The following is a 23,537-nucleotide window of genomic DNA, read 5'->3' on the forward strand; positions in this document are numbered from 1 at the left end:
GGAAACATTACTATTTTTAATGTTTTTGAAAGAAGTTTCTTCTGCTCATCAAGCCTGCATTTATTTGATCAAAAATACAGAAAAAAAAGTAAAATTGTGATATATTATTACAATTTAAAATAATTAGTTTTCAATTTATTATACTTTAAATTATCATTTATTTCTGTGATGCAAAGCTGAATTTTCAGCATCATTACTCCAGTCTGTCACATGATCCTTCAGAAATCACTCTAATATGATGATTCATTATCAAAGTTGGAAACAGTTCTGCTGCTTAATATTTTTTCATAACCTGTGATACTTTTTTAGGATACTTTGATGAATAATAATAAAAAAAAATAATAAAAATTAAAAAAAAGAAGCAAATGTTTAAAAAATCGAAATCTTTTGTAACAGCAATATACACTACTGGTCAGAAATTTTTTTTCTTTCTTTTTTTGAAATAAATCAATACTTTTATTCAGCAAGGATGTGCTAAATTGAAAAAAATTATAGTAAAGAAGATTTATAATTATTAGAAAATATTTTTTTTTATTATGAATAAATGCAGTTCTTTTTAACCTTTTATTCATCAAATATATTAGGCAGCAGAACTGTGTCCAACACTCATAATCAATCATCATATTAGAATGATTTCTAAAAGATCATGTGATAGACTGGATGTCATGTGACACTGGAGACTGGAGTAATGATGCTGAAAATTCAGCTTTGCATCACAGGAATAAATTATTTTCAAATAGAGTGTATTCAAATAGAAAACTATTATTTTAAGTTGTAATAATATTTCACAATATTACTGTTTTTTTTCTGTATTTTTGATCAAAAAAACACAGCCTTGATGAGCATTAGAGACTTCTTTCAAAAATGTTTCCAAACTTTTGGCCTGTACTGTGTGTGTATATATATATAAATACACACGATTAATATATTGAAAATGAATGAACTTTAGAAGCATTGCTGACGAACATGTAAAATAACGCGATCATTAAACAGAATATTAATCAAAACTGCGTAATGTTACTGAATGAAACGTTGAAATCATTTGCTCTGAATCCATGATGTAGTTTTTGACAAATACGCAATTTTCAGCTCAAAATGTTGCTTTTATGAAACTTCCCCACATTCAGTTGTTGATTTAAAAGAATGCATGAAGCTAAAGTCTCTGTTCTTTATATATATATATATATATGTATATATTGCATGTTCAGATATTCATACAACAAAATATACTGGTGGCCATGACATATTTTTGGAGAAAACATACATATATTAAAAATTCTGCCGCTGACTGGCAACTTAAAAACAGAAATACTGGCGGAAACAGTTAATATGTGGAATAAATGTGGGCTCTAGTTATTAGACTCTATAAAAGCATCTCTGTCTAAATGAGTCTGAAACAATCTTTATGAAACAAATATAAAACACTGCAATATTCAAGCAGGTGCTTCATTTTATTTCACCGTAAAAATCTGATATATGTATTTTTAAATTCTCAATATTTAACTTAACTCATCTTTGATCAGCAAAATGACATATTTAAACATTTTTGCCTTAAAATATCTTGACTGTAACTCGACACCCTCGCCTCATTTAGTATGCGTGGTTCTATGAATATGCAAATGAGCCCCGCCTCCACTCACTCCCTCAGCTCAGAGATGCACTGGTTGACGATCACACGTTGATCTGATTGGTTACAAGGTAGTTTGTGACGTAGAATATGAAATATGAACAGCAAATACAAATAAAAGACGCACAAAACGCACATATTTTTTCCCGTTTATTTCTTCAATGTCGTCTAGTACGTCAGTGAACATTTGTGTGGATAAATGCAGTTCAGAGAAGAAAGTACATTAATAATATAATTCATAAATGATAATTACAGTAATAAAACAGTCTGCATTGGTATTGTTAGGAACAGAGAAGAAGAACAAATGTACACGTGAAGGAAAGGAGGCACCCGTGTCGCTCGGTCGACCGTTGATGACATCATCAGCACATGCGCGTTTGTTTTGGATGGAAGGATTAAAAATGATGACATTTACACTTTTCAATCGTTTTAGTAAAACTAAGATGGGGGTTTGGGGGGGAAGATTCGCCTTCATCCGTCCTAATGAACCAGTTCATAACGTCCACTCCTCGACACAAAACAGCATGTGAACCAAAACAAACAAAGATGGAGTCGCTGGTCGGCCCGTCGGGGGGGTGGTGATGATGATGATGATGATGATGATGAGGGCCAAACTTCGTCAACACCATCGATCGCTCGTGTCGAAACCGTTCGTCAGATCCGCCGTCTTCTACAGGATGAACTTTCCGAGGAAGAATCCGATGAAGATGGCGGCGATGACGACCAGGAGTGACGGGAGCGAACTGGTTGCGGACTCTCGTCCAATCGGAGGCCTGGAATTGGTCGTCGCGTGTTCGCTGCGCTGGAACTTTCTCAGTCTCAAACCCTCGTCCTGATGATGGACACAAACAAAAACAGCATTAGTTTATCCGATGAAGAGATGCATCATGGGATTAGTTCAGTTACAGAGGGAAACACTCTTTCGGCTCCTATTGGGATTGCAAATATTATTCAACTTTATCCAATGGGAGTCTATGGGGGCTTTTGCACCGGAGGAACATATTCATAGTTCCCGGATTTTGGCGTGTTCGCACCGCAGGAACTAGGAACTATTTTAGTTCTAGGAACTCCTTTTGGAGGAACTAATTGAGCTCCTACTTGAGATTCGGGTCTAAACCAGCGCTATAGGAACTATCCTTGACAAAATTCCATTCAATCACCAAAGAACCGCTGAAAACAATACATAAAACCATAAAAAATACACCAGAAACACCTAAAATCACCCAAAACCACCTTAAAACCACAAAATCACCGGAAACCACACATAAACTACTCAAAACTATAAGAAACAAGTAAAAACCAAGTTAAAATAAACAAAAACTACCTTAAATTACTCAAAACCACCGGAAATCATATATAAACTACTCAAAACCATCAAAAACCAAATAAAAAAATTCACCTATAATCACCAAAAAACACTGAAACCCATACATAAACTACTCAAAACCATTACAAAAACAATACAAATATTATATTTTTTTCAAATTTGAAATAGCAAATTGAAAATACGCCCGATGGAAACACGTCAATTTCGCAAAAACTCGCAAAAAAAGTTTTTCTGCTCGCATGAGGAGGTTTCGAAAAAGGAATATTTCGCAAAACTGCAATGGAAACAGTTTTTGCACATCTGCAGGTCACCTGACGCGCTTGGACAGAATATGAGACAGTTCTTTATTAAATTCATAATAGACAAAAGATTTACAGGAATAATGGATTCTAAACTAGAGATGCACCAATTACAGTTTTCTAGGCCGATTCCGATTTCCGATTGTTCGTTGAGTTCGACCTGCCGATACAGATTTCATTTCTTCTAACCACTTTACAGCACACACAAATATTTATTTTCTATCTTGTCTTTAATAGAACATAGAACATTTTTGAACAGATAATCGCTATAAAATGGAACTATATGAATTACTCCTGGTGTGGGAAATGAAAAGTTAATTAAAATTAAACTAAAAGAAAGCTTATACTGTATATTCTGACTAGTTTACTAATTTAAAAAAATATATATATATAAAACACCATATAGTACTTTTACCCAAACTGAATAATAAAAACAAGTTTAAATGGGTAAATTTTCTATAAATATTATTTTCTGACATAGCCTACTCCAGTTCTTGTTAAAACACACTAGACATGCAAATTCTGTGCATTTTGGGCACTTTTTGTGTGAAATAATACTTTTGTCCATCAGAAGTAGCTTTCACTTTAATTGAGTGTGAGCAGCAGCAAAAATAGACTCTCCGCCGAAACCTGCGCTTCACTGCTGCTCACGCGCCGCTCCTGCTCACGGTGTGAAACGGCCGTAATTCACGAGGTTTCCTATTGCGTTCCGTTCGCATGTGTGATGCTGATGTTGCGCGATGTTAATCATGCCGGGTGCATTTGACCGGCATAAAATCGGCATATGTCAGAGTCAGACTAACCGGCCGGTCGCCGATCACGTGAAAATCGGCCAATTCCGGTCACCAGGCGATCGATCGGTGCATCTCTAATTCTAAACCTCAAATAAATGCCACAATCAAGACCTGGAAGCAGATCTGAGGGAGAAACACCCAGAAACTCCTCATATGTGCCGCTCACAGTATAATAAGGGTCGTTCCTCACCATTAATGCTTGGAAAACACACACATCTCCTTCCATTAATAATAATGGCCAGTGCAGTGGCTGAGATATAGTACATAAAACCTACCAACGTCTGTTGCCATGGTTTTTAGAATGATTTTACTGATCGCGAGAGGATAAAATTAAGTTTTAGTCGCATAACATCGGCTAATGGAAACGCTGCCATTTCGAAATAGTTTTTTGTTGACATTTAAAATAAATAAAATAAATAAAAAAATATATATATTTTTTTTTTAATCTCAAAGGTTTTGTGCAAATCTGTAATGGAAACGCAGCTACTGTCTACTTTTTATGCATAACAGTTCTATCTAATGACGTATTAGACAGATCGTAAACTAATGAACAGGAGAACAGGAGCTCAGTCGTCATCAGCGCCGTCAAAATAAAAGTCCCAACAACGTCACTTCAGAGTTCCTGCTGGCGGTGCGAATGCAACCAGGAAAACGTTCCTATGGGAAGCGCTAGTTCCCGCAGCACTATGAGCAGTAAGTTGGACAATGGTGAAAATTGGTACAAGTGTAGTGATGGTGACGGACAGTAATCTGACCAACTTTGGGTTTTCTAGGAGCAACTCTATAGCGCCACCACTAGTTCAAAATTCACATTTGAAACGGTTATAACTTTTGAACATCAAAAGTTTTATCAAAAGTGCATCGGCCGAGTGCGTTTGACCGGCATATGTCAGACTGAGCGGCCGGTCACGGCCAATCACGTGAAAATCTGCCAATTCCGGTCACCAGCCGATCAGTCGGTGCATCTCTCATTTTTAATGTTATTGTTATTTGGCCAATAAATTAAAGCTGATAAATAATAGATTATTTCCTCCAGCTGAGACACTTCAGATGCACACTGTTCAACATGATGGGCTTGAATTGCTTGAAATATGATTGAAATCACTTCAAAACAGGGAAATACAGTAAAGTGCAAGTCTGTCATATCAGATACATAACATTTAAATGAGAACATCATAATTGTGTGTTTGGGACGTGGCTTTAAAATGGTGAGACTTGTGATCAGGCTCTCAAAAATTATATAAAAATGTGGATTTATCGGCCAATATATCGGCTATCGGCTTTCAAATATAAAGAATTATTGGCTATCGGCCAAAATGTTCATATCTCAGCGTCCCAAAAAAATATCCCATGCTGGTTCAATTCAATGTTTGAACCAATTCATGGAAATTAATCAAACTTGTCAGCTCTTAAGTTTCTCTGGAATGGATTCTGAGTTCAGTGTTTAACAGTAGATGGCACTGTGTGCTTTAGAAACATCTGCTGTTAAACACTAGCCTAGAGCGCCATCTGCTGTTAAACACTAGCCTAGAGCGCCCTCTGCTGTTAAACACTAGCCTAGAGCGCCCTCTGCTGTTAAACACTAGCCTAGATGTATAAAATTATACATTTTTCTTTTATGCCAAAAATCATTAGGATATTAAGTAAAGATCATGTTCCATGAAGATATTTTGTACATTTCCTACCGTAAATACATAAAACATGTATTTGTGTGAGTGAATGCAGCACAATCATGAACATAAATGAACAACTTTAAAGGAGATTTTCTCAATGTTTCGATTTTTTTGCGTCCTCAGATTCCAGATGTTCAATAGTTGTGTCTCGGCCAAATATGGTCCTATCTTAAACCACACATCAACAAGAAAGCTTATTTATTCAGCTTTCAGATTATGTATACATCTCAATTTAAAACAATTGACCCATGTGAGCCCGTCTTGTGTCCCAGCCCTACACAAGAGCGAGCGAGCAGTAAATGTGCATGTGACTCCTGCTTCACCTTGAGCTGGCGGTTCTCCTCGTTCAGCTTGATGGCCTCGGACTGCAAGCGTTTGCACTCCTCCAGAACCTTCTTCTTCTCCGAGTCGTCCAGGGCGGCGCTGACGGGTTTGGGTGCCAGCGACCCGTCCACTTTAGAGGAGTTTAGCACGCTAGCAGATTTAACAGGAGCGTCGACGTCGTTCTGGGGGAGAACGGGAACATACTCACATATATAAAAATGAACTTTTTTACAAAAAAAAAAGAAACATCCCAGAACTTACTGAAGCTGGACTGTGACGCCATTTTCTTCTAGAAACAAACTTTGTTGCATTATTTCCCTGTTATCTCTGTAAAGCTGCTTTGAAACACTCTGTGTTGTGAAAAGTGCTGTATAAATAAATGTGACTGGACTTAAAGCTTGGAAAACCTGAATGTCTGATTTCTAGACCTGATTATATATAAATATGCGTGTGATTATATATAAATATCTTTATAAAGGTGACTTGCCATGTTTCTCCTGCTGACCCTGCTGACCTTTGACCTACCCTACTAAAGGCTCTCTGGCCTGAGCACGTGTCCTGCCTGCTCTGACCCTTGACCTCTGACCCTGCAGTGCTCCGGGTTCTAACACTGGCTGTGGTGGGAATGTGTGGCGGCCGGTTGGACACCGGCGAGCGGATCTTCGTCCAGGCCAAAGCCGGAGTGGCACTGATCCAGTGGGAAACAGTCCTGGCCTTAGAGCGCTGGGACGCAGCGGAGAAACAGGAAGTGATGCGTGTGTGTGTGTATATATTAGGGCTGCACAGTTTAGAGGAAAAAAAATTCAATAAAATTGCTCTAGGTTTTTTTAGATGGTTTTATCTAGAGTGGCTTACAGGGTTATTATAGTTAGTTAAAACCACAAAAAAGTGTATTACTTGAAATAAACAAACATGAACTAAAATGAAATAAAAAATACAAAAACAATTATATAAAAAATATATATAAATATCATTTATTTCAGCTAGCTGTCAAAGTAGCACTCTCATTTAGTTTAACTTGAGGTACTAAAATAACTAAAACTGAAATAAAAATTTATAAAAACGATATATATATATATATATATAAACAAACAATAACTAGTAAAAATGACAAAAACACAACAAAAATACTAACATTCAAATTAAAACATAAGATACAATAATAGAAACTAATTCAAAACATGAAAAAACATTGTATACAGTAAAATATGTTTATTTATTTTATCACAATGATATTAAAATAACACTGATTATCTGTAGGGCTGCATAATTAGGCCAAAAATTGTGTGATTATATATGAATATGACTTTTTAATTATTATTATTATTATTATTATTATTAACTATTAGTAAAAAAAAAAAAAAAAAAGTATTTATATAATTTTTATTTTTTATTTTTCACCATAAAATAAAAAATATGAACTAGGAAAAATAAAATAATTTTAAAATACTAATATTTATTCATTTTGGAACGTTAAAACAAAGCTTTTATTTATTTTGGCGGAAAACTGCAAGAATCCCTTAAAGCTCAACTGCTTATTTTTAAGCGCTTCTCATAACAAGTTGATGAATATGAATATGCACATTATCCAGCTTATTTTGCAAACTATTTTTATGTGAATGTGTGTTTTATAAGCCGCTGTAGGTAAAAAAAATTCAAATAACCAGAAGAATAGCAAAGTGCAGCAAACGGCAGAACTGTGTGCGCTACAAACCAGGGTGTTTATGATGATGATATATTTATTAAAATAGCATGATAACAAATACCAGGTTGCAAGATCAAGCAGCATAACTCTGTTTATTAGAGCTGAAATTACGGGAATCGAGAGACACCGGGAACACAAACTCAGAGCAGATGCAGATATTAGTGACTCGCCTGTAAATGAACACGTTCGCGCTTCACTCTGAAATATGCAGCGCATTTATTTATTGAATTCTGCAATCTGATGAATCTCTGTATTATTTCTATAGATCATGCAGCCCTGGAGTGTGTCAGTGTTGGTGAAGAGCATGCAAGCAAAACTGATCAAGTGTTATTACTTCAAAATGAAGAATCTCTAGTTACTGTAATAAATGTAATAATATAGAAGTGCTGTAAGTGGCTTCAGGCGTTTTGCTAACCGAAGCAAGAGACCTCTAAGACATGCACATATTAAATGAATAATGTACATTCCTACATATCAAACTCATTTAATGTTAAAATAAATCTGTACCTGTAACACATTCATATGCAAAACAGGCTTAAAATGTCCGTTTGTTTTATTCAATACTAATATATCAATATATATTATATAATACAGCTTATATTCTAGCTAAATCTATATATTAAATGTGTTAAATAATGTTTCTAATTATAAAAAAGGCCAAACCAGTGACGCATTTAGATTTTGGACACGCAGCGGTTGCATTTTATTTTATCAAAGCTTTTTGTTTTACCATTTAAGACTTTTTATGATCTCAAACAAAATTTTTTTTAATTGAATTTCAGGAAATATTCCAGGAAAATAAAATCACTTACAGCACTTTAAAAATAAGTGTGAATGTTCTGAGTCGAGCTGTTAAAGCACGGCTATAACTCAGTTTACAGAAGCATGTAAGAGGGTGGAGTGAAATACACACGCTCTCGACTCCTCCCTGCCGTCTCTCTGAACCACACACACACACACACACACACACACACACACACACACACACACACTCACCACTTTATCGTTTTCAGACGGCAGCTCGAACACGCATCTGAGTTTGGAATCCATGAGCTCATCTGGTTTCGCGTCTTTCCACTGAAACACATGAAGAACAGGCAATTCATCAACCACTGACACACACACACACACACACACACACACGTTGTCTGACCCAATAAACCCAGACCCGAGATGCATGCACTACAGAAACATCCTCTTAACTTTTGACTTTCTCAGTGTTTAATAAACAGGACAGGATTTTTAGTTAAGATGTTTTTGTAATGAAAACTCTCTCTCTCTCTCTCACACACACACACACACACACTCTGTGTGTGGACAACCACTGCATTATTAATTAGATTTTTCTGACTTATTTGATGTCAGGCTAAAACAACTGAGCTAAAGGGTGTTTGCTGCCGTCAGCTGGAGTGAACATGCAGTTACAGCAGCTCTACACACACACACTCACACACTCTCACTCTCTCTCTCTCACACACACACACACACACACACTCACACACTCTCTCTCTCTCATACACACACACACACACTCACACAGTCTCACTCTCTCACACACTCTCTCTCTCTCATACACACACACACACACACACACTCTCTCTCTCTCTCTCTCACACACACACACTCTCTCATACACACAAGTCTCTTACTCTCTCTCACACACACACACACACACACACACACACACACACACACACACACACACACACACACACACACACTCACTCTCTCTCTCTCTCATACACACACACACACACACTCACTCACCAAGGCTTCTGTGTCTGCGAGGGTTCCCGGGGCGAAGATGGCCTGTACCATGAACTTGTGTTTGCTTTTCTCGTTGGGGTCGTAATCAAACGGCTGCAGCATAACTGAGACAGACAAACATTAACAATATTAACTGTATTTCTATTGTGTAATACACACGGCCTGGACTCATCTGCACACAATTAAAACTCAAAACTATATTATTTTGCATAAGAAACAGTCACTCATCACAAGCAACCTGAGTTATGTGATCCGATTACTTTCTAAAGTAACTAGTAAAATTTACAACAAAATATCAGAGTCAGTTTTTCAAATAAGTAACGCAAGTAATTTTGTTTTCCCATGTATTGATTGACAGCTCTCCTGTTGAGACAAATCGAAGTGCAGAGGCGTTGTGTGTGAACATGATGTAGTTATTGTAGTTCTAGACTACATGTGAGCATTCACTCATCTCACTGGCACAGGCTGGCACAGGCTGGCACAAAAGTGCTAAAAGCTTTTTGATGAACCCAATCGCCGTGACGACGCCAGACGAATGTGACGACGAACGCGCCAAACTGGATGCGAGGCAATATCTCCGCAAAACTGTAGTGCATTGAGACGAAAATTGGTGCATGTCATCAAAAGCATTATCTGAGGCTACATGCAGCGTTTCGGCACAGCGCCACCTACTGGTCAGGAGATATGAAAAATGGCTCTTTTTGCTTATAACTTAAGAACAGTTTGCCTAAAAATCCTAAAACTGGTCTCCTAACTCAGTGCAGCATTTTTTATGGTTTTAACTTAAGTTAACTATAATAACCCCTGGCTAAAATGTGCCGTCGGAGAAGCACGACAATTTCGGCCCTCCCAAACCGTTTCGATAGAAAATTAATGTTCTTTTCTGGCTGAATAATTTGGGTCCTGTGTTATAACCAAGTGTCAAACTTCCTCTCTCTCTCTCGAATCAACACTGAAGTGAGTTAAACTGCAGTTCATCGACTGGCCACTAGAGACCGGCTCCAAAAGAGAGTCACTCCCATAGACCTGCATGTTAAAACTTTACAGCAGAAAAAAATATGTTTTTGGTCTATAAAGCTAATTTTGTCCTTCATGACGACTGTGAGGGGAGTGAATTATTTTATAACTCATCCGTTTAAATGATATTAAGCTTTAAAGTTCTGCATAATTAATAATAATTATAATGCATAATAATTGGCCACTTGAGTGACAGGTGGATTGACGCTGATGTCACTGCTAGCTGTTTGTCTGCTGTCTGTTAGCATCACGTCACCTCCGCTAATCCGCCTCGCTGCACATTTTCGTTAATCCGCGAGTGACGCGCGGCCAAGATGGCAACGGCCGGCTCCGCCCACTTTGGGCTTCAGAAACACAACGGGTGACGTCACTCACACTACGCCCATGTTTTTGTACAGTCTACGGTTCTGACCTGAGATGGTGAGCGTGGCTCCGGGCTCGATGATCCCGCTGTTGGGTCGTACGCAGTATCTGCGCGGCGCTGTGGTCTTCACTTTGAAACATACTTTCTTCTCTGAAGGATTCTTTAGCTTCAGGTTAGCAGTGACGACATCTGTGAAAGGACCTGAGAAGAAGAGGAGAACATCACAACAGGAGGTCACGAACATTAGGGGTCACGAACATTAGGGGTGCAACGGAACATTTTGGCCGATACCAATAATTCTTTACATTGGAAAAGCCGATAACCGATATATTGGCCAATAAACCGTATATGATTTTGAGAGCCTGATTACAAAAACACAAGTCTCACCATTAAAAGCCATGTCCTAAACACACAATTATGATGTTCTCATTATGTTATGTAGCTGATATGACAGCACATGATGCACTTTACTGTATTTTCCTTTTTTGAAGTGATTCCAATAATTTTTCAAGCAATTCAAAACCATCATGTTGAACATCTGAAGGAAATAATCCATTATTTATAAGCGGTTCTAATATGTCGGCCAAATTTTCTTACGTGGGGCTGATAATGATAGCATTAAATATAAACATATTCGCTGTGGTGGCCGATATATCGTGCATCTCTAACGAACATTCACGCAAAATATACTGTATGACATTTTCTATCGTGTTGTTTTGGGTAAAAGCTTAGAAGCCACATATTTGATGTTTTAATATTCTTGTGAACTTTGTTGAACAAAATATGGACAGATAAACAACATCCTCACATTAAAATCAGACATTTTCAAAAATAACTGAAAATGTGTTCGTCTGAAAAAAGATTGACATATGCATCTCGAACGGCTTGAGGGGGAGTGAATCATGGGTTAAATAGGCTATCATTTTTGGCCGAACGATCCCTTTAAGGCGAGACACGGCAGGTAAAAACATTTAGTTTTTTTCACTGGTCAATTTCTGGATTTCTGGATATTTGTCTTCAATAACACGTTTTCTTTCAGACTTGTGGTGAAAAAAAGTGTGAAATACACATTTAGGTCTTTATTTTACTGCACTTTGTCTGTTTGCGTCTGTAGATTTCTCATAAATTCAACAGAAGTTGTCTTTCTTAATCAACATGCGGCTCCGCGATCTCTGTCTGCTCCCTGTCATCACACACACCGCTGGAAAGCTCTCTCTCTCCTGTACAATGCTGTCGGATCCAAATATGGTCATTTCCTTTTTATCAGCAACCAATCATGAAAGTAAAAGGGCTGAATGCGCAATCTCATTGGCTGATGATAAATCTTTAAAGCCCGTTTTCTCTCATTCTCCAAGTCCGACATCTCCACTTCAGCAGCACCGATACACACCAAACTCTCCAGTCTTGTACCTAGTTATATTATGAAGACATTTACAGAGGGATTTGTAAATATATTATTCCTAGCCTGATTTATATAACATTTTATTCCAAAAAACATGGCGAAAATAAATTTTTTTAAGGCTATTGACAGTATGTTCTGATTTACAGGATAACAAAAGTAGATATCCATAAATCCCTGTTATTTTTTTTGAATGAAAAAAGAATTTTTAACCTGGCTTTATCCAATACTCAGATTTCGTTTTTTTATTTATTTATGCAAATTAGCGCATATTTAATTAGATATTGCCTAATTTGCATATTTAAACATTAAATTACAGAAAACTTGTAATCATTTTTTTTCTCTCATCTTAATGTAGGAAATCAACTGGTAAAGTTTCATGGTGATATCTGCTAGTTAAAAAATGTACCCTATCACCTGTAGTGTCTCGCCTTAAAGATGATAATAATAAGCGAGTGTCATGAGAACAGAGATGCCGACACATCAAACCGAGACGAGACTCGAACACACCAGCACAAAGACCCGTGTGTTTCAGACGCTCGCTGACGCCTTATTGAATCATGTAATTCCTCAATTACCATAAAATCACAATTTACTGGCATTTCAGCTGCACCGCTTCTGAAGGTCTTTTAAAGAGAGCCATAAGTCAATGACGCTGACCGTCTTTAAACCTCGTACGACTGGAAGCACATCACGCCATACACTCCCACAATACACCGGGAAAACGCAACGCAAGTAGAAGCAGATCCTGGATCACAAAACCAGACACAAGTAGCACGGGTTATTAGAGGCAAAAGCCAACAATACATTGAATGGGTCAAAAATCATGAGGATATTCAGTAAAGATCATGTTCCATGAAGATATTTAAAAAATTTCCTACCGTAAATATATAAAACATATATTTGTGTGAGTGAATGAAGCACAATCGCCAACATAAATGAACAACTTTAAAGACGATTTTCTCAATGTTTTGATGTTTTTGCACCCTCAGATTCCAGATGTTCAATAGTTGTATCTCGGCCAAATATTGTCCTATCATAACAAACTATGTTTTTTTAAACAATTTTTTAAAATCAGTTAACGTTTATTTTATTTTAAGCAACAAAATTGTGCACTCAAAAAATTAAATTTTTGCCTCGTTAAATTTAATGAATTAAAATAAGCTCTAAACTAAAGTAACACGATTGTTTAATATTTTGTCACAACTTAATTTCATTGTGTTCAATCAACCTAATATATTTAAAACTGAAGTTTAGTTAATTAATTTGTGTAAAAACTACATGAATCATTTTTGTTGACAACTAACTGGGCAGTGGATCTGTAGTTCCCAGCATGCTTTGCAAGGGACTGCATTAGGAGGGTAAATTTAGGGATTAAAGTGTTATTTCATGTGTTTTTCTGTTTATGGAAAGATGTTGTTAGTTAATGTTAGTGTTTAATATTATTATATATATTATTATTTAATATTATAGCTAAAATGATAATATTGGTGATTTTAGGCCGGGCAAAAATGAAATGTAGTCGACCTGACAAAACTATATCTAGCAGGAATGACTAAATTAATTTAAGTTCATACACCAAGATTACAATAAATCATTTCAAACTAATTCGATTTTGTTGGAAAAATGTAATTCATTTTCGTGGAAAAGTTTTCCTTAATTTAATCAAGTTCGTTCAACAGCTCATTTTATTTTGAGTGTGTGTGGTAAGTGATGTCATTGTGGTAAATGCAACTTTCATATTTATAGCAATGAAGAACACGGTTTAACCACTGTGGAGCTTCAGGGTGTGGGGATCCTGCTTTGAGCTGATCTATCACATCATGTGATTTATCCCAGACCTGGTTTCACTGCGTTCAGATGCCGGAAAAACCTTCTTCTTCTGTGCAAAACATGTATTAGAAACATATGATCCATAAATGTGGCTAATTCTTCTTTATAATGACATCATAACAACATAATTTAAATGATGTTAAAGTTGGCATGTGTGCTTGAAGCGCACTAAAGTACAAAGATGCAACAGAGACGGCGTCACGACGTTAGCAGGAGAAATTACATTAGCGGTGTGAGAAATAAAACCTCCATTTGTGAAATAATATTGTTCAAATTATACAATTATCACCTGCTATCTGCTCACAAGCGCTGATAATACGAGCTTTGCACGACTACACATTATTTTGATGATTGGTCAAAAAATAATTCTGTTAAATCTGATTCTGTTGCATAGACTTGAATGAAGAATAATACTATATTGACATATAGATATGAAAATATTGATATTTAATATTCTTTTAATATAGGCCTATTTTCTGTCCAATTTTTGTGTTACTTTAAATGAAAGTGCGGTTATTTTAATGGCTTGTATTTTTTAATTCAGATTCAGTCAAATTTAATTAAAAGTTCTAAAAATAATACAATTATAATTTTTTTTTTTTTTTTTTTTTTTTACGAATTTAAAATAAGAAATTAATCTTTTTTTTTTCTTTTTCTTTTTTTAAGTCATTTTCGGTTTCGGTTTAATTAGCGCAATTTCATATTGGCCACCAGAATTTGCATGGAAACGCGCGTTCATTTATATGACAGAAAACAGGACAATTTGGTACAACCAGCATCTCTCCTCACAATCAAATCCCGCTTCAGCTTTTCCGCTGGTCTTTTGGATCAGATGAACGGAGATGATGTGCAATTAGCCTTCAAAAGCCAGGATCTTATGACTGAGCATGTCACACATTAGTGGATTAGAGGAGTCCTGCAGGATCAGGCCAAGGAATGGACTTATTTTTGTAAACACGGTCCAAAAGCACCAGATGCTCGACCTTGGAAATTAGCTTCTGCTGAACTTGTGAGAAGGAGGATTGTTGTGCGCAACATGAGAAGTAAATAAACTCACATCAGAGAAGCATCGGAGGGAATCATAATCATGTCAAGGATGAGAGAGAAATCTAATCAGAAACGATGTGACTTCAGGTCAAACATGTGAACGTTCATGATTCCCACTGGGAAGAGTTCTGTCTGATGCCAGAGGATAGTTCTCCATTCTTCTACTGTACAGTTCGTCGTTTAAGCTCAATACTGTCATGGAGCAACAGATAGGCTAGTTAAATAAATGATCGACATGTTTACATTAGATATAACCTGATAAATCAATGTTTTTCATGCAATTTTGAGTCTATTTTGCTTCCATAACATTTCAGACTAGTAGAAAGAAAACATCCAAAATACGCATTTAAGTGTTTATTTTATTGCATCTATAAGTGTCATTTCTTTAAAGGCGGAGTATATTCTGAAGGTTTGTTCATTTATCATATTATATTAAAAACATGGTCAATTTTCAAATTAAGAATCTGCTTTATTCAATGTTCAGATTTCTATAAATGTATGCAAATGCATATTTAATTAGATAACGCTTAATTTGCATATTTTCAACGTAACATTTCAGGAAAGCTGCAGTATTGGGATTAACCAACCCGGGGAACGCGTGGATAAACCGTACATGAACACATGGAAAATATCTATTTCAAGCCAACGACCTGCAAAAGTATCACACTCCAACCAAACACGATGCCAGCGTGATTTCTGCAGGTAATAATCCACAAACCGTTTGAGATAAACAGATATTTAATGCATTCGCTTCCTCTAAACACAATCCTTGCTCTCGTCTCCCAAACATTCCCTCCTGCATTATCTGTTTTCTTCACCTTTTCGCCGCAAATCAGCGCACAGACAAACTGGATCACAAATCTTCTTGCTTCTAAGGCCGCGTGTCTACTAGCCAGCTAAACGCCTAGCTATGAGCGCTTGAGAGCGTTTTGCCAGCGCAGCATTTTTTCAGTTGAGACGCTTTGCTTGTTATGATACGGAATATCCGCGAAAGTGTTCCTTGTATCTCATCTCACACCAAGCGGAAACCTCCCCGTCTCTCTCTGGAAACCGACACGGAAGTGAATTAAACGGCAACTCATCGACTGGCCGCTAGAGGAGGGCTGCAAAAGTGAGTCAAATCTGCATCTCCCGCATGTTGAAATGCACAACTTTACAGCAGAAAAACACACGTTTACAGCCTGGAGCAAAAAGTGGCTTTGGTCTCTACAGCTAATGTTGCCCTTCATGACGACTGTGAGGGGGGTGGATTTTTTTATAACTCATCCGTTTAAATTATATTAAGCCTTAAAGTTCTGCATAATTAAGGGTGTGTCCACTTTTGAGTGACAGGTGGATTCCCGCTGCTGTGGTCATTAGTCATCATTAGCCGTTTGTCTGCGGTCTGTTAGCCGTCACGTCACCTCAGCTCTTTATCTGACTGTAAAAATAAATAAATTCGGGAGTGACGCTGCCAAGATGGCGACGGTCGGCCACGCCCACTTTAGGCTTTAAAAACGGTCTTCAGAAACCTACGGGTGACGTCACGGACACTACGCCCATATTTTTTTACAGTCTATGTCTCACACATATTTTGTTTCTGTGTTGATTCTATATTAAAATGTCGATACAATGTAACGTATTTTCTCTGGCTCTTGTTTTAAATGATTTTGTTCCGTTATTATCGTCTGTTGACGTTGTACAAGCAGAATGTGGCGGTTGGTCGGTGTGGTATTAGTCCCGCCCCTCCTCCACTGTGACTGGACGGCTGGGTAAAAAGTGACAGTGATGAACGCTGCATTTTAAAGTTGAACATTCTTCAACTCTCTGCGGCCAGTAAAACACGCCGAGCGCTTCAGCGTAAAAAAACTAAAACGCTCAGCGCCTCGTTACGTGTTAAAAACGCGGCGCTCCCATTGAAAACAATTGAAAATATACGCCAGCCGCGTGAAAAAACACGTTGGTGGACACACGAATAATCATTTTTCATAACAATTTCAGTCTCGCGCGAGAACTCCAGTCAGTCGCTCGCACGCGTGATCTTGCGTTATTTCCTTATCACTTCTCGCGTGTGTTTGGTTGTGAAACGTAGTTTGTGGATCAGACAGAAGTTATCGGCGATTCTTCCTCTTGTAAAGTCATGCGGTGTGAAACCCCATCGTGTGTGTGAACACAGCAGTGGCTGAATCGTGCAGTGTGAGAAGAACAGTGACCCGACTACTGTGAAAACCGCGCAGTGTGAACTCGCCATAAAAAAGACAATCTAGGGTGTTTTCACACCTGTAAGTCTGCACCAAAGGTCATGTTTTGATACATTTTATACATTCGGTAAGTTTCGGTTTGGTTTCACATTGCAATTATGCGAGCGCTATAAAGAACTTTACATGCCACACTTGCGTCCTGTCGTCATCATCTGTGTGGGCTGCATCTCGACATTGATTGGTTTGTAAACAGACTTGTGTCTGACGTCAGCATGATGTCAGTTCGCCGGGTAACTTTGACAAGAATGAATGAACAGACGCGTATCGTTGCCACTATAGTTATTATTACAGCATTATGACCTGCAGCACCAGCTATACTCGAGGCTAGCTCACATCCGCCAAATGAACGTCCTCGTTGCGCGAACACTTAATCGCCGCCACCAGGAAAGGAGAAGACTCAAGCAATCCTGCGGGAACATCCGGAACTTCCTGTAAATGTTCTGAATGTCCGAACCATACAGAAAATGCGTTCACACTAGAAACGAGCCAAACCTTTGTTCGGTTTGATCGGGACCGAGACTTCCTCTTTTCATCTGACCTAATTTCGTCAGTTTGGTCCGGATCGTGGTCCGGGGGAGGGTTCACACCGCTCGTTTTGATCCGGATCAAACTGGAAAGTCAGAAAATCCGGACCAAACAAGGTAGGTGTGAAAGGACTAACTAGCGGCTAAACTAAAGGGCTAGCGTAGAGCCCTGGAGATGTAAAGACGCTGAATCCTGCCAGGAGTGTGAGAAGCAGGGCAGCGGCGGGTTGATGGACGCTGTATTTAGCTCAGGGTTCCTCTTTCTGTCACCTCACTCAGTTACTGAGTTACAGACCCATCCAGAACACCAACTTCTGTAGCCGGCCAGCACAACACCAAACCACAACTGGGATTCGACTGGATCCTCTGGAAGCTCGTTTACACCACAAAATAAAAAAATAAAAAAAGCTAATTGCAACCTTTTAATCTCGTAATTCTGACCTTTTTTTTTTTTTTTTTGCTTGCAATTAAAGAGTTTATACCTTTTGTCTCAAAATCGTGAGAATTAAACCTGGAAATTGAGGAGAAAAAAAAATCGCAATTGCGAGAACATGAAAATAACACAATAAACATTCGTTTAACAACATGAAAACCCTACATAAATGTACATAAATAATATGAATGATATGAAAAGTGAGCTGTCCTACTGAGGATTCTGGGATTGACAATTTGCGGTTCTTCAGAGCAAGAGCTTCTGACTAAATGTTAATTGCCGTCTAAATATTTAATTAATTTGAATTGTTTTCTTGTTAATCGGGTTGAGTGAATGATTCAGTGACTCAGTCAGGACTTCACTCGCTTCATCACTCGATGAATCAGCGCTTCTGAACGAATCTCTTGAATTAATGGAAAGTCGATTTCTTTTTTAAGTGAATTGCATCGCCACCTACTGGTGTAACGATATAATCGCGCTCTTTTAACGATCAATCGCTCTAAAGTGAACGTTTTCGTTAGCTGAAATAAATATAAAAAACAGAAAACTAAATAGCCAACATAACTTGTGAAAAAGAAACGAAAACGGATTATAACAAATTGATTTAGTCTTTGCTGTGGTATGAAATTTGCAATTAAGAATAATGAAATTCTACAGGTATGAGTTATGACATCTTGATGACCCTACACGACAGCACCGCTACCGGATCAGAGGAAGTTCAGGAGGAATAAATAAAGATCTGTTTCTAATCATAATCTCATGCTGCCACTTACTGTCAGCAGAACTTGCCCAAAAAAACATGATTAAGATCTTGAACGCAGGTCTGGAGAGTCCGGCCACACGTCAAACTCCCTGCCAAGACGTCCAGACACTTTATCTCAGGCTCCAGAGCCTCACCAAACTCTTTTTCATGCAAAGACATTATTAATAATTCCAAGGAATAACCCAAAATCAACCAGATCCTAGACTATAGTTTAAAAGTGTGGGGTCTTTAAAATAAATTAATATTTTTATTCATCAAGGATGCATGAAATTGATCAAAAGTGACATTTATAATGTTACAAAAGATTCTATTTCAAATAAATGCGGTTCTTTTGAACTTTCTATTCATCAAAGAATCCTGAAAAATTAAATATGAAGCTGTTTTCAACATTGATAATAATCATAAATGTTTCCTGAGCATTAAATCATCATATTAGAGGGATTTGTGAAGGATCATGTGACACTGAAGACTGGAGTAATGATGCTGAACATTCAGCTTTGATCACAGGAATAAATTACACTTTACTGTATATTTACATATTGAAGAGATGATTTACATTAGAATAATATTTCATAATTTTTACTGTATTTTTGATCAAATAAGTGCAGTCTTATAAGAGACTCTTTCAAAGCATCAACAAATCTTACCGGCCACAAACTTTTAAATAATACTGTTGTATCACAACATCTGGTTCAATGCAAAAAAATTACACAATTAATTGCTAAAAGATCGCGATCTCAATTCAAACACACCTGCGATTTTATTCCTAAATGACGACGATTCACCTTTAACTATTAAACGTTTGACAGAACCACACCAGAACATTCAGATCTGAGCTCTGATCCAGGAGATATATTACAGAGAAATCAATAATCAGAGGTTTTCAATCCTTCAGATTGAGTTATTATCCAAAATCCTCCAATTTAAAAGACCCAATTTATACTGTGAAAAATAAATATTATAAATGTGTGTAAAATATTCATTTTGCTCTATTCACTATAGGCTAGTACTGTACTGTAGTATTATTGATTTTTATATTTGTATATTATATTAAATATATTACATTATATTTGTATATATTTATTGGTTGTATTATTATTTTTACCATTTATTTTAATCTGTTCATCATTTTATATTTTATTAATTTATTACTAATTTTTACTTTAATATTTGCTATTTATGCATTTATTTTATTAATTTATTCATATCAAATTTGTATTTTTTATCTATTTAATATTTTTATTTTATTTTTTTTTTTTACACTGTTCCTCTAAACATATTTAGAATATTATAATTATAACAGAAATTTTTGGGAAGTATTATTGATCATTTATATTTAAGTTATTTTATGTTCTTTCTAACTCATTAAAGTACTGTGTTTATTCATTTATTTTGATTAAATTTATATTTATTCGTTTATTTACTCATTTATTTTAATGAAATTATTTATGTATTTTCTACATTTAAATTTTATTACACTTTTCCTGTAAACATTTCCACATGCTTTGGTGAGTTTGAAGATTCCAGCACTGAATCGCGTCTCAAGAGTCCGACTGTGATCAGGATTACAAAGCTTTACATCTGACGAACACCGTTGAGTATTTCGCCATTAAACAGGTCAATTTAATTGAGTTTTGGTTGATCATCTGTTCCCAGAGTCTCACAAAACACACCCCAGAACGTCTTCGGTTATAATCAGCCGTATCACAGCATTAGTTACTCATTTATCCAGGGCGCCTCAGAGAACAAACACAAACTATCGTAAAAACACTCCCAAAAATAATCCCACCTATACATGAACCGCTCCATTATGGCGTATAGGAGCAGATACCGCGGTACATAAAGGTAATAATCCATTCCTAAGGTACTATGACCATCTGATACTGTACGAACTCCTGTACTGTGTTGTATCAGCTGAGAATGTCATCATGGTACTTTGAGATATACCATGGTATTTACAGTATAAGGTACAGAGGTTTTCAAACTGGAGTCTGGAGACGACGGGCTGCAAACATACATAGAAATGTGAAAAGTAAGAAAAAAGAAAAAAAAGAAGAAAAAAAAATTATATATATAAATAATAACATTAAAACAAATAAGTTAATAAAAAAATTAAAATAAAAAAAGATTAGTTATTAATTAATCTATTAAGACGAATTAAATTAGATTAAAATAAACAAAAATAAAATTGATAATACATAAAAAGTAGATTAAAATTAAATTAACAAATAGGCCTAAAGATATAAATGTAAAAATAAATAAACAAAACCAAACGTGATTGAAATAATAACATTAAAATAAATAAGTTCAATTCAATTCACGTTAATTTGTATAGCGCTATTGACAATACACATCATTTAAGTAAATAAATTAGTTCAATTACAACATTTTATTAAAATAGTAAAACATAATTAACCTATTAAAAAGATTAAATTAGATTAAAATTTGACGAATATAAATAAAGATAAAGTAGATTAGAGTAGATTAAAATTAAATAAATAATACATTTAACAGTATTACTATAGTATAACTATAGTATAACTATAGGGAGAGGAAAAAATAAATAGGCTACATTTATATGTATTAGATAAGATAAATGACTTTTAAATTTTAAGATGGTGCCATCTAAAAGATTGAAAAATAAAGTACTACGGTATAATATGACGGTAAGATCAGATGGTAAAGCTACTGTACTTTGATATAGGCTATACCTTTGTAATAAAATACCTTCACTACTCCATAAGGAAGTACCATGGTACATTCCAAAATAAACATGGCAGTACCATGGTACCTGAAATGAATTGACTTTCTTTTTAAAGTACCGTGCACATATTATGGTACATGAAATGCTATATCATACCGAAGTACTACGGTACAGTAACAGTACTTTAATTCAAAGGTTTTTCTTCATTAACGCATCCACGTAAGCACTGGACAGCTACATTTCTACATTTTTTCCCTTAAAATAACGTGGCAGTGTTTTCAACAACCCTGACAAACGAACCCAAACCGACACCAGGTCCAGTCGCCTCCCTGCTGACTGTGTGTTGCGAGACCGGGACGCGCGAGCAGGAGCGTCCGCTTGTCAGTTAATCGAGCGCGGGGATCCAACGCGGCCCACACCGCTTTTCTGCATAATAGCGTAACAAAACCCGCTTACACTTTACCAGAACCCACTGAATGTCAGCGTTACTCCCTTACCTTTGAATTTCAGGTCGTTCGGAGGGTCTAAGACGAGGATTTGCTCCAGTTTGGACATGTTTCTGGCCGGGAAGGTGACGGTTGGTTCCGGAGGTCAATCCCAAACCCTTCCACTGAGTCACTCAGTGAGCGCGCCGGCGGCGGGAGTGCGCAGCGCGTTCCCACATGGACGCGCGGGGCGGTCTGTTCGCGTTCTGTTAATCCATCGTTGTTGGGTTTTTTTTTAAACTAAACTCGATTTGTTAAGTCCATATTGGTAAATAAATTCAATATAAGCTGTAATTTCGGCCCCGTGGCCTTTGTACCCAGAACATTCTCCCAGTTAAACGTTTTAGAAAGTCAAAATTATTGACATACTAATTCATAATTTAGAATAAAAGTCAAAATGATGACTTAAAAAAAAAAAAAATCGAAATTATGGCATACTAAATCGAAATCGAAATTATGAGATATTTACATGCCATAATTAGTACATGACTTTTTATGGCATAATTTCATAACTATGATTTAAAGCATTACTTTTATAAGTCTATAGTTTTTTTTTTATAGTTCATTGTTAATGCCTAAAATATAGAGGAACTACAGTAATTATAACTAGATGCGAAAGTTCGTCGAGACAAACTTTAAGTTGGCTTGAGAAAGTTTGGACCGGAAAGTTTTTTGCTAGGCGGTTGTTAGGATGTTATGGGTGGTCGCTATGGTGTTGCTAGGCGGTTGCTAAGGTATTCTGGGTGGTTGCTAGGCGGTTGCTAGGGTGTTTTGGGTGGTTGCTAGGCTGTTTTGGGTGGTTGCTAGGCGGTTGCCAGGGTCTTTTGTGTGGTTGCTAGGCGGTTGCTAGGGTGTTCTGGGTGGTTGCTAGGATATTTTGGGTGGTTGCTAGGGTCTTTTGGGTGGTTGCTAGGGTATTTTGGGTGGTTGCTAAGCGGTTGCTAGGGTGTTTTGGGTGGTTGCTAGGCGGTTTTGGGTGGTTGCTAGGCGGTTGCTAGGGTATTTTGGGTGGTTGCTAGGGTGTTCTGGGTGGTTGCTAGGCAGTTGCTAGGGTGTTATGGGTGGTTGCTATGGTGTTGCTAGGCGTTGCTAAGGTATTCTGGGTGGTTGCTAGGTGGTGGCCAGGGTGTTCTGGGTGGTTGCTAGGGTCTTTTGGGTGGTTGCTAGGGTCTTTTGGGTGGTTGCTAGGCGGTTGCTAGGGTCTTTTGGGTG

At 36.9% G+C, this 23,537-nt stretch overlaps 1 protein-coding gene across 1 annotated transcript; it reads right to left on the reverse strand.

The window, feature by feature from the left end:
• Positions 1 to 1,764: 1,764 nt before the first annotated feature.
• Positions 1,765 to 22,678, reverse strand: vapal (VAMP (vesicle-associated membrane protein)-associated protein A, like). Its single transcript, XM_084410794.1, has 6 exons — positions 22,338 to 22,678; positions 10,946 to 11,098; positions 9,517 to 9,620; positions 8,746 to 8,826; positions 6,044 to 6,226; positions 1,765 to 2,459 (listed from the first exon to the last, which is right to left on the reverse strand). Exons 1-6 carry the CDS (start codon positions 22,393 to 22,395, stop codon positions 2,298 to 2,300), a joined length of 741 nt encoding a protein of 246 aa, XP_084266920.1. The 5' UTR covers positions 22,396 to 22,678; the 3' UTR covers positions 1,765 to 2,297.
• Between the last annotated feature and the right edge of the window lie 859 nt (positions 22,679 to 23,537).

This window comes from Rutilus rutilus (assembly GCF_951802725.1).
Source record: "Rutilus rutilus genome assembly, chromosome: 6".
Taxonomy (NCBI): domain Eukaryota; kingdom Metazoa; phylum Chordata; class Actinopteri; order Cypriniformes; family Leuciscidae; genus Rutilus; species Rutilus rutilus.

Excerpts from the sequence above, each read along its gene's own strand:
- vapal (XM_084410794.1), bottom strand. The coding sequence starts at position 22,395 with ATGTCCAAACTGGAGCAAATCCTCGTCTTAGACCCTCCGAACGACCTG. Across the intron at positions 9,621-10,945 it reads AGCCACGCTCACCATCTCAG|TTATGCTGCAGCCGTTTGAT; the intron begins GTCAGAACCGTA and ends TGTCTGTCTCAG. Across the intron at positions 6,227-8,745 it reads CGTCTGAAAACGATAAAGTG|AACGACGTCGACGCTCCTGT; the intron begins GTGAGTGTGTGT and ends GTTCTCCCCCAG.